The sequence below is a fragment of the Myzus persicae genome, unplaced genomic scaffold (genome assembly GCF_001856785.1).
Source record: "Myzus persicae strain clone G006 unplaced genomic scaffold, MPER_G0061.0, whole genome shotgun sequence".
Classification (NCBI taxonomy): Eukaryota; Metazoa; Arthropoda; class Insecta; order Hemiptera; family Aphididae; genus Myzus; species Myzus persicae.
The window spans coordinates 155,929-174,160 of NW_019101958.1; the positions used below are offsets into that span (position 1 = coordinate 155,929).

An 18,232-nucleotide genomic window follows, 5' to 3' on the forward strand; every position below is an offset into this window, starting at 1 on the left:
TTGGTAAAGTACTCTATGTTATTTATTAATGCTTAATTGTTATATATTCTATGACAATGGTACATATTATGTACATATAATACATAAATGTAATTATATTTCGTGTTGGGGGGAGGGGGGATGGTTGACCTTGCAGCGCTTACTCGAACTGCGGGTGCGGGCGTATAAAGTTCGCGGATGTCGTATATTACATTATAATACCACATGAGGAGACAACAGCAAAATTATTGGTGGAAGGTGAATAACAAAATAAAAATCACTGGCCGCGCATCAAAGCATTATAAATAGGTACAGAATTTGTTAACGACCGCAGTACAGTTGGCACAAGCACTACGGTCGTGTCCGTTGAAATTTCGCGCGTCATCCGGGTATATTCGAAATAATAATATATCATCGTGTGTGTAGGTGTTTTATGTCCATTTACAATCACAGTACTATTTTAAATATATATTAATAATAATAATAATAATATATGATAATCGAGATACCCGCGAGTCGCGCTATACACCGTGCAAATCGTACCGAATTGCAATATAATAATACATACCTTATATATGTATAATACTCTCGTCGAATACTTGGAATACCTAAGTGAAAAGATATAATTTTACAATAATAAATCATTGACGGCACACTTTGCTGACGGTAGCAGTAGCGATTTTTCTTTCCCGTCCAGGCGCGAATTAGGACACAATTATAGGGAAAAAAAGAAGAGGGAAAAACCCGTTGTTTTCCATTTTAGTCTGTATCGTTGTAATATTATTTTTTTCCTCCGCCTCCGTTCGGAAAACCAATCTCAGCTAGGCCACCATAATCGCGTTCAATACCTAAATACACTCTCGCAAAACTTCGTCGCAGTCACTAGCACCGCCATCGCCGCCGCCCACACGCTGCGGACTCATGGAAGTTACACGGTCATCACTGTGGGTCCTGGTCGCATTTGCAGCCGTCCTGCAACCAGCCCGAACTCAGTCTTCCAAGCCGAACATCATTTTCATTTTGGCCGACGATTTGGTAAGGCACAACGTTAAGTTTATAACTCGTTCACTTATACAAAACAAGTGAGACGTACCTACATAATATAATTATCATATGTCCAGAATTACATCAAGTGCTTTCGGGCTGACTTTTAGTACAAAAATCATGGTTAATTTTTTTTATTTTACTGTTTAGCTTAAAAATGTAATATTATAATCTAACACTTAAATTTTTCACTTAAATTATCTATAATATGATTTCTTTCCAAACCTATAGGTTATACATATGTGTGCAGTTTTGAAATAATTTTTAGATTTTGATTTTGAATTTGGAAAACACATTTAATATTTTACTTTAAATTTAACGATCGTTTATTATAACAGTAGATAAAATGATTAAATAGTTTATGAAAACTGTACTACAACCAACTATTAGCACCTGAGTCTTTTGGGGAACTTAATCTGAACTTGATCTTGGTCATCTTGAGACAATAATATATGATAAATATATTATGCATCTATTGTAAATTGTTAGAATTCAATTTTTACCATACCTTTCTAAATTCTTGACAAAACGATGAACGCACTACTTTATTATGGGTATTGTACTATGATTTATAATCACCGTGCACACTTTATTGCGTGAAAATTCGCAATTCTTATTCCTCGTGTTTACGTTGCTTATTCAAATACAGGTTTGTCAATTTTTAATTTTTATACATATGTCCGACAGCCCAAGAGTTGGCAATATTAAAAAAAAAACTTACATATATAATATATAGTATATAAACAGTAAACAAATTATCATAATTTTACCGAATACTCACACGCTTATATAGTACATGTTGTATGTTGCATTATATAATGTGTAAAATATTTGAGAATTATTATGCAATTTCAGCCAATACACTCAAATCTTAATAGACCATTACTACACTGTTGACAAGTAAATGTGTATATCATATAATAAAATATAAAAGTAGGTACCTACATAGAGTTACATTTATATATAACCAATAATGTGCAAACATAAATCAAGAAAATATACCGTACTACCCAATATTTTCTGTAAAATATTTTCTTAGAATAGGTACGTCATATGTAAAAAAAAACGAATTACAACACATCTCTTTAAAAATGATAAAAAGAAAATCCAAATGTAATGCATGATTTATTAATATTGGTGAAAACAATACTAGGTATAATGTCCATCTATTTAATACATCTATACTATAAATAGTATTTATATAAATAAATGTACGTTTGGATGAGGCTTGTAGACTTGGAAACTCCCAAAGGAATTAATTGTTTACACATATAACTAGAGACTAAAGGAGTGTTTACAGCTTCGTTAAATAAGGTTTCTATAGGGTGGCTCAATGGCTCATGAATTTAGTTTTTGGCTCAGGAACCGAATATTGAAAAATCGATTATTTTTTATACTTGTATATTCCCAACCTTTTTGACCTCACGGTATACTAATGTCTAATCCCAACCTAAATATTTTAGTTGTAACACACTTGACACTCTCTTCCTGTAAGTCAAATAAACAACATAGGTTGCCATTGTTTGCAAAGTTACAAGAAACTTTAATATTAAATATTATACTTCAAATATATACTATATATATATGAAATTAGATACTATATAGGTATATAATATCGTCTTTATAGTATATGAATTTATGTATGTAGCTTATAAACTCAAAACCTATAGTTGACCGATTTTGACGAACATTTCAGAGATTGTTCTTCGATAGTGGTTTAAACCACATTCGAAAACATACCAAGTGATACCAATCTAAATTTACCATCTCAGTAGACTACGTTCACAATCGACGCCGATTTTCCCGTGAACAGAGGTACATTAAACCCGAAGTACAGCAATTATAAAATTATAGCACTTTGTTTTTTATATTTTGTTCATATTTCACTGACGAAGTCGGGTTACACATCGGCTACCTAGTACACATATAATGATATAAATAATAATACCTGCCTAATTATTATACTTATTTGCGTCTATACAATTTTACAAACGTTGAAACGTACAATTTATCAATGGGCGGAAATTGACTAAAAAAAAGTATACGGATATATAATTATAAACACGATTATCACCCATAATGTATTCACGTATTTTCCCAAGAGCAATTAAAAAAAAAACCTAAGTCACAATCTTCAAGATGTTATAATATGGCCACCAGAATGGCTAAAAACATAATTTAATATTTTAGACAAGTATTTAAGAAATAACACAGCGCGACGCGAGTGCATAATTAACGTTTAACGCCAACAATAAAAAATAACATTTAATGCACATTATGGGTAATAATTTAAAATACAATTTTTGCGAGGCACATCTTAATTATAATTAGTGGAAACTATCAAACCTATGTTTATTATTAATCAAGATATTAGATAGATATGAAACAATACAAGTTGAAACTTACAAATATTGTTGTGACCTGTAAGTAAATGAAAACATCCGTCCAAATAAACGATATTTAACATTGTCGATTATAATATACGCGTAGTTTACCTTCGTCAGACAATAATAATTATTATACCTATTGTATGAAGTAGGTATAGTATAAGTATAACCAGTGAATAGTGAAGACATTCCAAATACATAGCTATTGCTTCCGGACCTGCTATTTTATGTCTGCAATAAAAGTATAAATTTGGTTATTGAGTTGAGAAAAATTTATACTTCCCGATTGATTTTAATAATAATATTGTTTAAGTTATGCAAAAGTTATAGTAGAGAGTTGAACTATCTACGGAATTCGGGGATCTTAAATTATTTTATTTAGATAAAGAAAAAAATAATTACATTTTTAATACCTACCTGCACTGTTTGATATAAATTAATATAAATTAATATAAATTAATTAATTGATATTAATTAATAACTGTTGAGCTCGGTATGTAATTCACAATAAACTCAGCTCTTGGGTACTCTTCCATACACCCTGAAGTGCAGTTTTTCCAGGCTATGAGGGTAGTTATCTCCCGACTGAAATGCGGTAACCCGCAGCAAGAACTTGAGTTACACAAACAGTGCAAAATGAGAACCTTTGATTCGAAATACGATCACAGCGCAGGTCATAACATTATAATATTATACTATAAGGGTGCGTGAACGGTTGAAGCTCAATTTCTGAATTTCTGAGATAATCCTGCAATTTAGTGAACACTGTTATTATTATCAAGTATTACATCAAGCACTTTCGGCATTTTGCTAAACAACAACGATAGATAGGTACCTAAATTATAATAGGTATAAATTACTGTGGTTTATTAAAATATAATATACAACCGGGTCGCGCCGATTACCAATTTATGGCTATATTTGGCCAATTACACCGAGTTTCGGTTTATTAGAGTGTCGCAATTGCCAATCAACGCGGGTATTTGTCGAAGGTGACGAGTTCGTCGAGCGTATAAGTTATACGTACTTATACCTTTGAGGCTATAACATACCTATCACTTGTCGGTAGGGTCAAAATCGCGTAATTCGACCTATCTACACTCGTTCGTGGAGACAATTTTTAATCAAAACCTCTGACATATAAAACCGGGATGCAAGGATTGCCGAATTAAATCGATTAAATGTTGTTATCATTGAGAACGCGGGTGTTGATAAGACAAACACCTGCAGTACTGAAGAGAGCATACGTCATCAATAAAGCACTCTGTGCACATTACTCATATTATAAATTACATTAGTAATAAACAGTAAATAATTAAAAGGGCGATCCGTCAATTTTCCCTTCCACACAAAATCCGTACGAAAAACAAACCGGACCACCCACACCCGCCAACCATGTCGTCTAAAGCAGTTCTCTTTCTTCCATCATTTTAGGGATACATGAGGAAATGTAAAAATTTGATGAGAATGACCAAGCATTTTTTTTATCTTTGTCTATAAGACTTCTAATTAGATTTTGATAGGTTTAGACAAGTTTGAACAGATAGAACTAAAGAAGGGTGGAAAGTGGCGTGGTGGATGTGATGGACATGGTTTTATGACGCCTAAACGTCATAGTTGAAATTGTTTGAGTAGATGGTAGGTGGTTGGATACATTATGATAAGCAATAACGTACAACAAAAATTGTACTTATTAATTATTATAAGGGGATTAAGAGGGAGTATTTACCGTCGTAATGAAATATATGCTGTTCACCATTCTGAGAGTATATATTATGTACTAATGTATATTGTATAGTTAAGTAAGTGGATTTGGAGGGAGGAATGCGAAAGCGATACCAAAACAGTTTAATAGGGGTGTGGAAATCGTGTAACATAATATTATGATTATTCAATTTATTCAGTTTAATTTTCTGTAGGTTAATTCGTTGAATCATTCTACCGAAATCCCAGCCTATCGCCTTATGTATATTTAAGCACAAGGGCCTAGAACTGCAACTGATCATTAGGTGGTTTCATTCGGGATCCGTTTGGTTCTCGGACCTATATAATACGACCTACCACGGTAAACAGGACAACGACCCGCTTTCAGAAGTTACGTAAAAACCGTAAACGATCTTGACATTAATAAACTACAACAACTGTAATCGTAGTAATACTATGTTGACTGTACACGACGGGAGCATTGACATTGCATATTATGATAATAATAATATCGTTTGCAAATATAATGTTGCGGTCCTTGTGGTCGTCGCGGCGGTCGACTATTCATAGGAAAGTAAATAAATATTTTGTACGTTCCGCAAAAACAATAAATTATATAATATTATGATTTTATTGCATTCCGTATTTTCTTGAAGGGATACAAAAACACAACTCGATACTCGGAAAACGTTGTTGTAAGAAACAAAACGTAATCTTCTGGTTGTCTCAATGTACAATTTTTTGTATTATTTTTATTTGTATTTCTTAACTTTTTGGAATCTTTAGTTCGTTTATTGAGAATAGGTATTTTTTTTTTTTTGTTACCTATGACTTATTTTGAAATACTAGACGAATTCGTTGAATTTGGTATTTAATGCAATAACCGAAAGTTTGGGTAAAATATTATAGTAATGCTTTGTCGGACGCCTATTCGAAATAATATAAATATAATAACAATTCAGTGACCAATATTGCATGTTCATTGTTCAAAGCAGCTCGTGAATTCGCCCACGTTTTCGAGTATCGTGACACGAATCACGTAGTCGACAAGGGAAATGCGTCCAAGATGAGAGTTAATATGATTTCATATCAATTGTGTATATTATAGTATAGTGAAGACCAATTTTAATCGTCACACAATAATTCGAAAACTCTTTTACCTGCCATTTAAAAAATAAAATGTCAGTTAATCATGAGACACTTCACACCTATTAAACCTATATGTGCGTGCAAATATTATATCTAAATAATAATAGTTTTCGATCCGTTTCCGTTTGGCAAAAACTGTACTTATATCCTATACCTATACTAAATAGACGCAGAAACGGTTTCCATTAAACTGCAATAATATTATATTATTATAATGCTCTGACGGTCTAAACTCCAACACGTACCGATTATCGATTCACTACAGCAGCCTACATTCATAAATCATAATATTATATATAGATAGGTAAGTGATTATTTCCTACTGTAGGTAATACTTTTTTACATTCATTTTTATGGGCCTATTGATCACACTGAATAGACAGTGTTTGGCTAGACATTTTCTCAATGATTTTTTTTTCTAAATAAATTTCATCCGTCGAAAAGTCTGCAACTTGTCATGTCCGTCATACGTGTATCACCGTATGACACTGCAGCAGTGAATAGTGATAAACCGTCGAAGTGTGAGTGAATATTTAAAAACAGACACTGAATGTTTAGCCGGTCCGGCGATAGGTTAGGTTAGGTTAGATACATTAATCACGAGTAGAACTTGGATTTTTAAGCGATATAAAGAATAAAACATACAGTAAAATATGTATTTAGTTGTTCCATAAAGTAATTTTTTTAAGGAACATCCGAATTGATATTGTGTATTTGTGTCAAACAGTATTCTTAATTGCATTCCGTTTATGATTAAAATATTGTAACACACGCAAAAATAATTACATATGATTATTGTGAAGTTATTGATGTGTATCTTTTTTTAACTCTTTAACCATCTTTCTTAAAAAATGTGTAAGAATCACAGATATCAAATAGCAGCGTATTAAAATAAAAATATGAAATGTCGATAGAAATATACAATGTACTGACTGGAAACTTCGAAGGTAGTACTATTATCTTTGCAACACAAAGTTTTTATTTTATTTTTTATTGATGGTTTTTTTAAATTCACTACTAAACCATTAGTTATGTGTTTATACACTTTTAAAAACATCTAAGGTAAAAGTTATCAAATCTTGTCAAGGTTGTAAGAAAATAATTATCTTGTGCGAAAACATTTTTTTTTGGCTTAATGAATAATCATAAGATTCTTACCAATTTCTCTGGCCTGAGTGAAAAAGTCGTAAAACCCATGAAGATGTCACTACTAACAATATAAATATATAAAAGTTATTAGTTATAACATATTTTATACAGAAAAAATAATAAATACGTTTAAAAATCTTAGTTCTTTAATTATTATAATTACATTGATCATTTTAAAGTATTATACTATGCAAAAAAAAATTGTGAAAATCTGGAAAAAAAATATTGATTTGCAAATTCTAAAAATCAATTTGCAAAATATTAACATATTTTAACAAAGTTAGGGGGCCAACATCATGTACATGGTGAGAGCTAATAGTGTTTTTTGGGAAACGTGTTTACACATAATACTATTATAGGTAAATAATATATCATAATATGTCCAAAGAGCTAAGTTAATATAAAATTATTTTAGTTGGTTTCTATTAGTTATTAATATGAATTTATTTTTTTAAAAAAATCATTTAAAAAAAGTGTATAATAAATTATGTTAAGTATAGTAATGTAATGTGGAATGTAATAAAACACCTATGTGTATTACTTTTAGGTAATAGAAAATCGCCTGCACCCTCTTATGTCTTATGGAAGGAATAGATATTGTTTAATAGATAGTCTAAAACAAGGTGATTGTATTCCCGATTTTTCCTACAAAACATTTGATAGACAAGAGTGCGCCCTGAATGTAAAAGATTTTAATATCCAGATAATATCATTAGGTGAAATTCCAAGTTTTCTATTCCTATAGCCTATGATGCTTACATTTTCAGTCTCTATGCCTTCCCCCCCTCCACACCGAATATTTACCCACGGACCACCACCTGACTATAGCAGGTAACAACAGCAATTTATAATATCGCGTAGTTGTGCCTCGACTGATTTATGTTTTTATTTTTTCCCGCGCCCCGAGATACCTAAAGTCAACGGAGTCGAACTGAAAAAATAATATTATAATGACTTACATACCGAAGACCTCCGAACGTATCGCACGACCTACTATAAAACCGCGAAATATAGAACATGGCTCTGACAGCTCTCTCGTTTTCCATCTCGTCTAACCCGAGACCACCTGCTGCACACCCATAAAATAATAATATAACACACGTTGCTCCACACAGTTATGACGGCGGCGAGGGCGTTTAGTTTTGCGGATATAGAAATCGCAATAGGTCAACCGCACGCCACCGCCGCCGTGTTTCGACAATATTGTCTTACTTACGGCAGTGCTTACGAACGCGCGTGTACTTAGTGTCAAAATATGTGAAATGTGTATGTGTTGTGTGTTTTCGTTCTCACTCTAAATTATCTCTGTAAATAATACGATGACATTGACCTTGATAACAAGCTCCGACGAAAGTGACAACGTTTTCGCTTCGCTCAACTAGCGGACAACTGGCGAAAGCATTGGTTGCAATCTGTATAACTATTGCGTTCGGAAAATGAATTCCGACTGGAGTATAATATTATTATATTACAAATAAAATTATAATATGTTTAACATAAACAATTATAACTCACTATTGTCTATTGGCCCATTTTTGATTTTTTAGCTACCTCGTCCCGTTCCTTGTCAGAAGAATACTATTTAAGTATAATATTATATTACATTTTATTGTCTCGTTTATTCCACAGAACACACTCGTTTTTTTACCTTCTATAACAATATCTCTATCATATTAAACGTCTTATGAGTGCATTGATTCTGAAGTTCATTAAAAGTAGGTATACGTGTACCTACCTTTATTTTTAAATTGATAATATAAATTATACGATAAGTCGTATTGAATAAAATCGCTCGTATATTTGTCGCATTCATCGGCAACTTAAGTCACCCTGATTTTTATCACTTTAACTGTTATTTGGAACTGAGAAAAACAATTTCTAGTCGAAATTTCGGGTGAAAAATATATTTTCAGGGGAATGGAAATAATATCTGTATGACTGTATGGCATAAGGGTAACGTAAATCATCGTAATGCGTGTTATTATTAAATATATTTAATTCTTACAATACCATTTATTGCAAAATGTCTGTAATTTTTCAGTGATAGAGCAAAACTAGAACTTTACAACATTTTGATGTCATCATACAGAAAATCAAAAATCAAAAACGAAAAACAACTGCTATGCATAAATTATGTTAATGGAAAAATTAATGTGATTAAAAAAATATAGTTCAATAATATTTTTATTAATTTGTAACACTACAGTCAAGTCGCAATGACCCAAACCTCGATAACTCCAAATTCGTAACTCGAATTATTTTTCTTAAAGATGATCAGCCCAGAATATTATTTAAAATGGTGTTGTAATTTTTATATTTTTTTATACTAACCCTTCTAATGTATATAATCTTTTTCGTTTTCAAATTATTAAAAAATTAACAAATTTGTACTTTATTCCGTTGTAATCAGTCATTTGTAGATATATATTAAAATAAAATTATTTTTACGAACTTTGAAATGCAGTTTCCTGAATCTCTGCCGCACCTGCCTACTGAAATAAACAACAGCAAAATGTATTAATAAATAATAATAATAATTTTCCTACATTTACAGGGATGGAACGATTTGAGTTTTCACGGTTCCGACGAGATTCCGACACCTAACATTGATGCACTGGCATTCAACGGTATTGTGCTCAACAATCTATACACTCAACCGGTTTGCACGCCGTCTCGGGTGGCTCTAATGACTGGAAAGTATCCCATTAAATTAGGTAAGTAAACATTTTCGAGACTCGCGAAATTATTTAAATCTGGTTCTCTCCGGTTTCACAAAAATGTTTAAAAGATTGTTTGTGAAAAATAAAATAAAACCAAATATTTACCGGTTTCTGGAAACAACACATTGTCACATTGTCAGTAGCTTAGATACAGAAGCAGGAGGGCATGGGAATCTATGAGAGTTTAAATCTTTCAAGATCAAAAAAAAATATCATGATTATTATACAAATCATACAGGTATTAAATATTTGTAACGTCGAGAAGCAAATGAATAACAAATTCAAAATTCAAAATTCAGTAATAATAATTAATTCCAAACTATACTTATTTATTATTGTAGATTGGGATTTTATATTGCAGATTACATGTAAATTCCATTAAAGATACTCAATTATGTTGTCGATTTATCGTACAATATAAATTAGCCCGAAAAAAAATCCTCAATCAATTATCAAATAAAAGCGGAGATAGATTTATATTTTTATAAAATAAGCAATCAGTATTTTATTTTACTTTCGTGTAAAATCTAACTATCTAAGTAATAGGCAATACGAATAGTACGTATCAAGTGTAATAATAATGTTAACAAAAATTACTTTTAAGTAAATCAAACTCATATTATTCATTTAAAACTATTTGCAAGTTACAAATACATAGAACTAAAACCCCTCGGTTCTCATCCATGTAAAAATCGTATATTTGAGCCAATATACATGTTAAGTTTAACGATTATTGTATTAACTAATAACTAATAAGTAATTAATACTAATAAAATATGATAAAAATGCTGAACAGGTATGCAAGGTCCTCCGACTTATGGTGCCGAACCGAATGGCTTACCGCTATCTGAGAAACTGTTACCGGAATACCTCAGAGAATTAGGATATACGACTCGAGCTATAGGAAAATGGCACTTGGGCTTCTACAAACCAGCCTATACACCCACAAGACGAGGTTTCGACTCGCACTTTGGCTACTACACCGGATACGTCAGTTACTACGATTACATACTCCAAGATGTCGTAAGTCAAACACATTTGTTACTTTGTCGCCTGTTCAAAATGGATTTTATTAGGGCTGTTGATTTGTGTGAAAATCCATTATTTTTATCTTAGTTCAAAATATGATTTTCTAGTTTGTAGTTTCAAAGTTTTAATTAAATACGGAGGAATTCAATGAATTTAAACTTTTATTTTGCATTTTTGATATTTTGTTTATTTTGTATGTCTTTTAGGTCTTTTTGGCCTATAGGACCAAATCTATTTTCTTATTTGTTTTCTAATGAACAAATACGAATAATGCAGGTTCTTAAAATTGTCACTAAATGATTATAATATTATTATTTTTTACAAATTATATAATTTCAAAATATTTAGATAGAACATCGATTTTCGTAGGTGGGCCATGATTTATTATTAAATTTTAATTTTACAAATTCATTACAGTGACTTAGGTACTCAATGACGAGGTAAACACTTGACACATAATGTAGAAAAGAACAATGCCAACTTACTTTTTAAATTCGGATTTTGAGTATTTTCGTGATTTATATAGAACTTTTTTAAATTCTAAAAGCATTTTTAAAGAGTTTTTATTAAACTTAACTCACAGCCATATTAATTAGTTATTTCATAACATTGCGAGACCCACTAAAGTGGTACAATATTATAGTAATAAATAAACACTTACGTGTGCTGATAACTAATTATTGGTGTTGGAGCCAACTATTTACTAAGGTTCAATTAAGATTTTCATAAAGAATATACAAAATGATTGAATGGTCGAATATTGATCATAATTCTTTTATTACTGAATTTGGAGAACTTTATTAAAGTATTATTTTACTCTGATATTATTTGAATGAACTTAAAGACAAACCAAGAATATATATTACAAAATACAAAAAAATTGTATGATATACGCTTACAATGCAGACATTTATTTTTCAACTTCTGAAAATGTAGCTTTAAAAGTCCAATGTGACCTGCATAAGGTCTCCTGCGTATAAATAGAAACGACTGATCGAGATCTGAGTACTTCACGAGGCGTTTGAATTTTTCTTGATAATCATCCTTGGCTTCGACACCCTCGAGATGAAAAATACACTAGAATCTTAAATGAAAATTTTAATATTACGCAGTACCAGAACTTCGGTGAATTCCACGGGTTTGACATGCGACGGAACGACACGATAGCATGGGACGTGGTCGGCAAGTACGCCACAGACGTGTTCACAGACGAGGCTGTGCGACTGATCAAAGAACAGCCGGCCAACCGGCCACTGTTCATGTATCTAGCACACGTGGCCGTCCATACAGGCAACAGGGGTAAGAATTTGGAGGCACCGCAGTCCGAAGTCAACAAGTTCAATCACATTTTGGACCCGAACCGCCGAACTTACGCAGGTACCAAATACGGGGCGCAATCAGTAAAATTAATAATTAATAATGAATTGTTCTTTTAACTTAATTGTGTTCTTTGGTCAAAATATTATTCCCTTAATTGTTGCAGAAGGTAAGGCTATTGTTTTCTAAAATTTAAATGCCGCACAAATATTAACATTTTTTTTTTTTAATCGAGGCATAAAACGAGTTGATAATAATCGAGTTTAAATATCAATTAGCTTATTAATAGGTAGTTTCTTTAGTTTCTATCAACTCCACCAAATTATTGACAAATTATCTAAATCGTATTGAATTAAATTAAGTTAAATGCATATTCACTGTCATACATTTTAAAAAACAGTTACCAATTTATTTACATTTTCTTGAGATCAGTATTACACTAAACCAACTATTTTATTTGAATTTTCTTAAGTATATTAACAATTTTATATGCAGTCTAATACAAATCGTTATAACTTAAAAATTATATGTTTAATATAAAATTAACTATACTATTATAATATAATATGGTAACTCGTTGAAAGTGTATATTTTTTTAGCCTTAGATACTGTAAACTGTAGTAAAGATAAAGTATAATATAATAATATTATGTACATTTTTGGATTAAAACAATTTAAGTAAAAGAAAAATTGATTTTTACCTACTAAAAAACCTAAACAGATAAACCTAAGCAGATAATAAACGTGTCTTTGTAGCGATGGTATCCAAACTAGACGAGTCTGTGGGTCGAGTAGTGGAAGCACTAACAGAAAAGAAAATGCTGCAGAATACCATAATCGTGTTCATGTCAGATAATGGATCACCGTCGTTCGATAGTTCCGGTCGGAATTTCGGACCCAATGCCGGTGTTACAGCCAACTGGGGTTCCAATTTCCCGTACAGAGGCGTAAGTCTTATAATCACAAACCATATCTTAAATTAAATTAAAATTTGTTATTGCTAGGTCTGGGAATTTGACTTATTAAAAAATCTGAGAAACAACTCTTTAAAAAAATACGTTAACATTTAAAATAATACACTGTAGAACTGTAATTAATACAAAAATATTAAATAGGTAAGTACACAACACCTGCAATATTTTACATGCATTGTGATTTGTGGATACATTCAAATTAATATATTAATTTAATTATTTGTTATAATAATTGTATTGATTTTATGATGTCGATTTTGCCATATTTGTGTTCAGTGTTCATACAAATATTTAGTAACCAGGTTGGTTATGTTGCTTGTCAGTAAATTTATTATTGCCCGAACTGATCTTAATTTTTATTAGTTATTGCATAGTGTATGCGTATATGAAATTTCAAATGCAAGACCGATTTTAATTGTTTGAGTTGATGACAAAACACGTATACAATTTCGTTAAAATCTTTACATTTAATTTTTAAGTTTGAATTTACGTTTGAAACTCCCTGATATGAAAAATCATACAAAATTATTATATCCACTCGACAAGGAGTAAAACAAATTTCTACCAAAAAGACCATCGTAAATGGTTACTACTAGAAAAAATAATAACTGTCTACATTCACTAGAAAAAAAATAAAAAGTGCGTTGAAATCTTTGCAATAATTCGTATTCATAACTAGAAGGCAGATCCACGACCATAATAATATTTTGAAAAATATTATATTACTTAAACACCTCAAAATATTGAAAATATAATTCTCTTTCCAGAGTATTAAAAAAAACTTTGGCCAAACATACCCCTATTTTGAATCATTATCGTCTAGTTGGGTCTGAATATTATGTGCCTCTTCCAGATGGTGTAGATAGTATAACGAGGTCTTAAAATATAACATTTTAATTTTTACCTATATCGTTTTGACATTTTTCCACAGATAAAAAACACGTTGTGGGAAGGTGGTGTTAAGAGTGCGTCATTTATCTGGGCTCCATATTTCCAGGAAAATCCTCGAGTTTCCAAACAGCTCATGCATATTACTGATTGGTTGCCGACGTTATACTCAGCTGCAGGTACGTAGGTTAGGTAACGTAATAGCACGAACAATTAACGACTTACAATTTAACAACTTGATTTAAAGTACAAACCTTCGATTTGACCATTTCGAGTCGTAACATTATCCCGACGTTTTATTAAACGAACAATTTTACATATTTTGTACAGTAATTTATGGTTTTACACCTGAAAGAAGTTGATTATTATTTGACTAACAGCTCTGTTCCCCTCACTAAAGATCCAAAACATTTTTAATTTTGTTTTACATAAATAAAACGCCCACGTGTACGAATAAAAATATAATATATTCAATATTGGTACTTCAAACACCATAAATTATTATAAGATAGGTAGCTTCATTTCCATGGTAATATTGGTAACTTTGTTTCAGGTGGAAATCCAGGATTTTTACCGAAAAATCTGGATGGACTCGACCAATGGACATCTCTGACATTAAATTTACCATCGCAACGTAGTTTCGTTTTACTCAATATAGATGAAAAACAACGTTATGCAGGTATTCTCAAAGACAACTGGAAATTAATCGTTGGTAAGTTTTTTTCGAAAATTATTTTAATACAAATTAACGATCGTTTAAAAAAGACGACAAAATATGCGAATATTTAAAATTAAATGTCACAAAATATATTACTTAATGGATCGAAAAACCATTAAAGATTGCTCTCTAAACTGTTCTCATATTTTGAATTTATAATAAATGTTTTACCTTAAAAATCACATTTGAATTATAGCAGTAAACATTGCCTTGGGTTCAAATATTTTAATGAACTTTCGATACAATTTTGTACAACTATAACGTTACAACTTACAGCACAACCAGGTGCGAAGCCACTGTTATATGATTTGAGGAGGGGGGGAGGGGTTAAGTACAAATTAAACCAAGTTTTTACGGTTGTCGTAAATTATAAATAATTCATTTATTAGGGGAAAAATGTAAGTTTGAGGGTAAAACCTCGCATGGTTTAGTCTGTTATATATAATTATTAATTATTGATGGCGCAATAGTATTGAATAATATTATATTATAATAAATATTCAACGATTTTATTAGAACACTATAAAGACGATTTCCTTGTGGGTACTTTTCTATGGTTGTCTTGCTTTTTGGGTAATTTGGGGGCAGTTGACGATAAGATAGGTAATGTCACAAATTGTGGGGTTGTTGTGGAGTAAGCAGGAGGGGGATGAAGGAATTCAGTTTTATTAGGATTAGAATGTTTTAGTGTGATGGTTGGGGAAATATTTTTATACCTACCTAGTGGCGAAATGAGGTGGTAAAGAGGTTCCCTAGTTTTTAAGTCTTACATTACACAGGGTTTGTAAAGTACGTTAGGTTAAGTTAGTATTTACATATACTGTACCGTATAGGGCACCACATTTTGATATCTCTTTTTCTGTTCTCTTTAAGTCTTTACATTTGCGAAAGTGAACTGTACTATTTATTACCTCGTTATTGTCATCGCAAAACCGTTTGCTTCCCGACAGGTTCGACAGCGAACGGGTCACTGGACGGGTTCTTCGGGGCGACCAGACCGCGGACCCCGTATAACGCTACCGCGGTTCTGTACAGCCCTGCCGGCCGCGCGCTCGCCCGACTGTCGGACTCGCTGCCGTTCGCCACCGGCGGCGGAGGACCGACTAGCGGCGTCCGCGACCTGTTGGCCATGCGGTACGAGGCGACGGTCCGGTGCAACCCGTCGGCGGCGGGACCGCGCACCCAGTCGCCGTGTCCGTCCGGCGAGGCGTGTCTGTTCGACTTGTTGGCCGACCCGTGCGAGACCAACAACGTGGCCAAGAAGTACGTGGCCGTCAGCGGGCAGCTGTACGAGGCGCTCAAGTACTACAGGCGGCTGCTGGTGCCGCAGACCAACCGGCCTTTCGACCCGGCCGCCAACCCGGCCAGGTTCAACAACACGTGGTCCAGCTGGACTTACTGACCGGCTGCGAACATCCAACCGTCCGACCAACCCGTCGTACACGGGGCTGTGAATCTAATAATTGCACTTACCTAACGAATATTCCCTTAAAACAGATTCCGGTGTACCCACACTAAAAAATTGCAATTGACGTTCGAAATAAGTATCGAGCTCAGTTCAGTCTACCATATTGAACCATATTTTGTTTTTTCGTTTATTATTTTAGTTGACAAAAATAATATTTTACTTTGTGGGAGATGGTTCGAGTTTGATCAAAATTTGTTTTACGCTATGTTTGCAGGTACCAATAATATACCTGCTATAATCACGCGTACATAATATTTAAAAAAATTAATAATGCATTGTTTTTTAAATCCAAATTGCGCGTGCGTTTGCTTGTATTTTGACAACACATATTAAGTGCACGCTTATTCTACAATTTTTTATGCATTCAATTCACAGCCCTTTGTATGCTCAGTGGCGCATACAGCATCCTTGGGTAACGCTGCTGTTGTTTAAATGTATTGATACGTATAGACGAATTAATTAGGTGCCAAAAAAACAGTGGGCAGATCAGCTGTCGCTATATACAGTAGGTAATTAGTTGAAAAAATATAATTTAACATTCTCAAAGTAATTTACAACTTTACTAGTAACTTTCCGTCAGTACCATGGCTATGTTATTGTTGCGTGGTTACTATATTATATTGTACGATCACAAGAAACAACAAGTAATTTCAGCACATTTTTTAGACGAGATAAATAATTCTTTTCTACTCACAAAACGCTTTTTTTTAACTCGATTATTTCTATCACTATTGCATTATCTTTAAAAATTCCAAATAATACAACATAGACAATATATAACAACCATAATATTAAACAAACGGATCGGTTATTGTTACTGCGCTATACAGAAAAAGTTGTCATCCACCTAATTATATTTTTAGTGTCTGATTACCATCTCGACATTTTGTACCTTTTCAATTAAATAATAAGTGTGTACTGTGTAGTGTAATCTTGAGAATCGTATAGTTGAACATTGCTATAAGTTCTCATTCAAGTAGTTGTAATAAGTATATTTTTGTTTTATATAATTTATTAACATTACATGTCCCTATATTTATTGTACTGTATGTTGGATGAATACAATTATCATACTTTTTGAATGTTTACATTTATGTCTAACTTAATAGAATTAAGTATGTACTATTAAACAAAAAAGACAACAAAAAGTAAGTCCTAACTTGCCAAAGAAATTTATTTTCTCATACAATTTTGTATAAATTATCATTGAGAAAAATTAATATTTTCAATTATTTATTTTGAACTGTTCTTGGTATTTTCATTATAATGTTTTAGGTTACTTAGTTGACATTTTATATTTGATGATAAGTACATAATATGTGCCTATATAAACGTTTATATAACTGGTAGACAGATTTGTGGATACTTCGAGACTGCAGCTCTATTACGATATGATGTCTATAATATATTTTAATAATTGCAGAGTGCGCACAGTAGTTTAAAGTTCCCAATTATGCATTACTATTATACTTTTATTTTTTAATTAGGAATCGAGGTTTCGACCAATAGGTCATTAGCTTATTAATTTCAGGCCACTATGCTTGTTTATAAATTATTCATAAGCTATATAGCCTTGATGCCTAGGTATTATATTCCAAATAAATGTTAATATATTAAATTATTTCACGTTGAAATACCACTACCGAGAGGTTTTTCACTCTGTTTTCCATGTCATTATTTTATTTATTATCATCAAATAATTTTAT

General features: G+C 32.1%; 1 protein-coding gene across 2 annotated transcripts; it reads left to right on the forward strand.

Moving 5' to 3' along the window:
• The first annotated feature begins 323 nt into the window (after nucleotides 1-323).
• On the forward strand, nucleotides 324-17,235 carry LOC111030858 (arylsulfatase B-like). Of its 2 annotated transcripts, XM_022310558.1 has the most exons (9): nucleotides 940-1,014; nucleotides 9,454-9,565; nucleotides 9,967-10,126; nucleotides 10,929-11,155; nucleotides 12,274-12,538; nucleotides 13,235-13,425; nucleotides 14,384-14,519; nucleotides 14,894-15,052; nucleotides 16,009-17,235. In XM_022310558.1, the coding sequence occupies exons 2-9, from the start codon at nucleotides 9,488-9,490 to the stop codon at nucleotides 16,458-16,460; spliced, it is 1,668 nt and encodes a 555-aa protein (XP_022166250.1). In that variant the 5' UTR covers nucleotides 940-1,014; nucleotides 9,454-9,487; the 3' UTR covers nucleotides 16,461-17,235. The 2 variants fall into 2 exon arrangements, with proteins under 2 accessions (XP_022166249.1, XP_022166250.1); XM_022310557.1 differs by lacking the exon at nucleotides 9,454-9,565 and having other exon boundaries at nucleotides 324-1,014.
• Nucleotides 17,236-18,232: the final 997 nt, after the last annotated feature.

What these genes read in the sequence shown, in the direction of transcription:
- LOC111030858 (XM_022310557.1), top strand. Translation starts at nt 901, where the DNA reads ATGGAAGTTACACGGTCATCACTGTGGGTCCTGGTCGCATTTGCAGCC. An exon ending in TCATTTTGGCCGACGATTTG is followed by an intron (nt 1,015 to 9,966) that starts GTAAGGCACAAC and finishes CTACATTTACAG; the next exon opens with GGATGGAACGATTTGAGTTT. An exon ending in AAAGTATCCCATTAAATTAG is followed by an intron (nt 10,127 to 10,928) that starts GTAAGTAAACAT and finishes AATGCTGAACAG; the next exon opens with GTATGCAAGGTCCTCCGACT.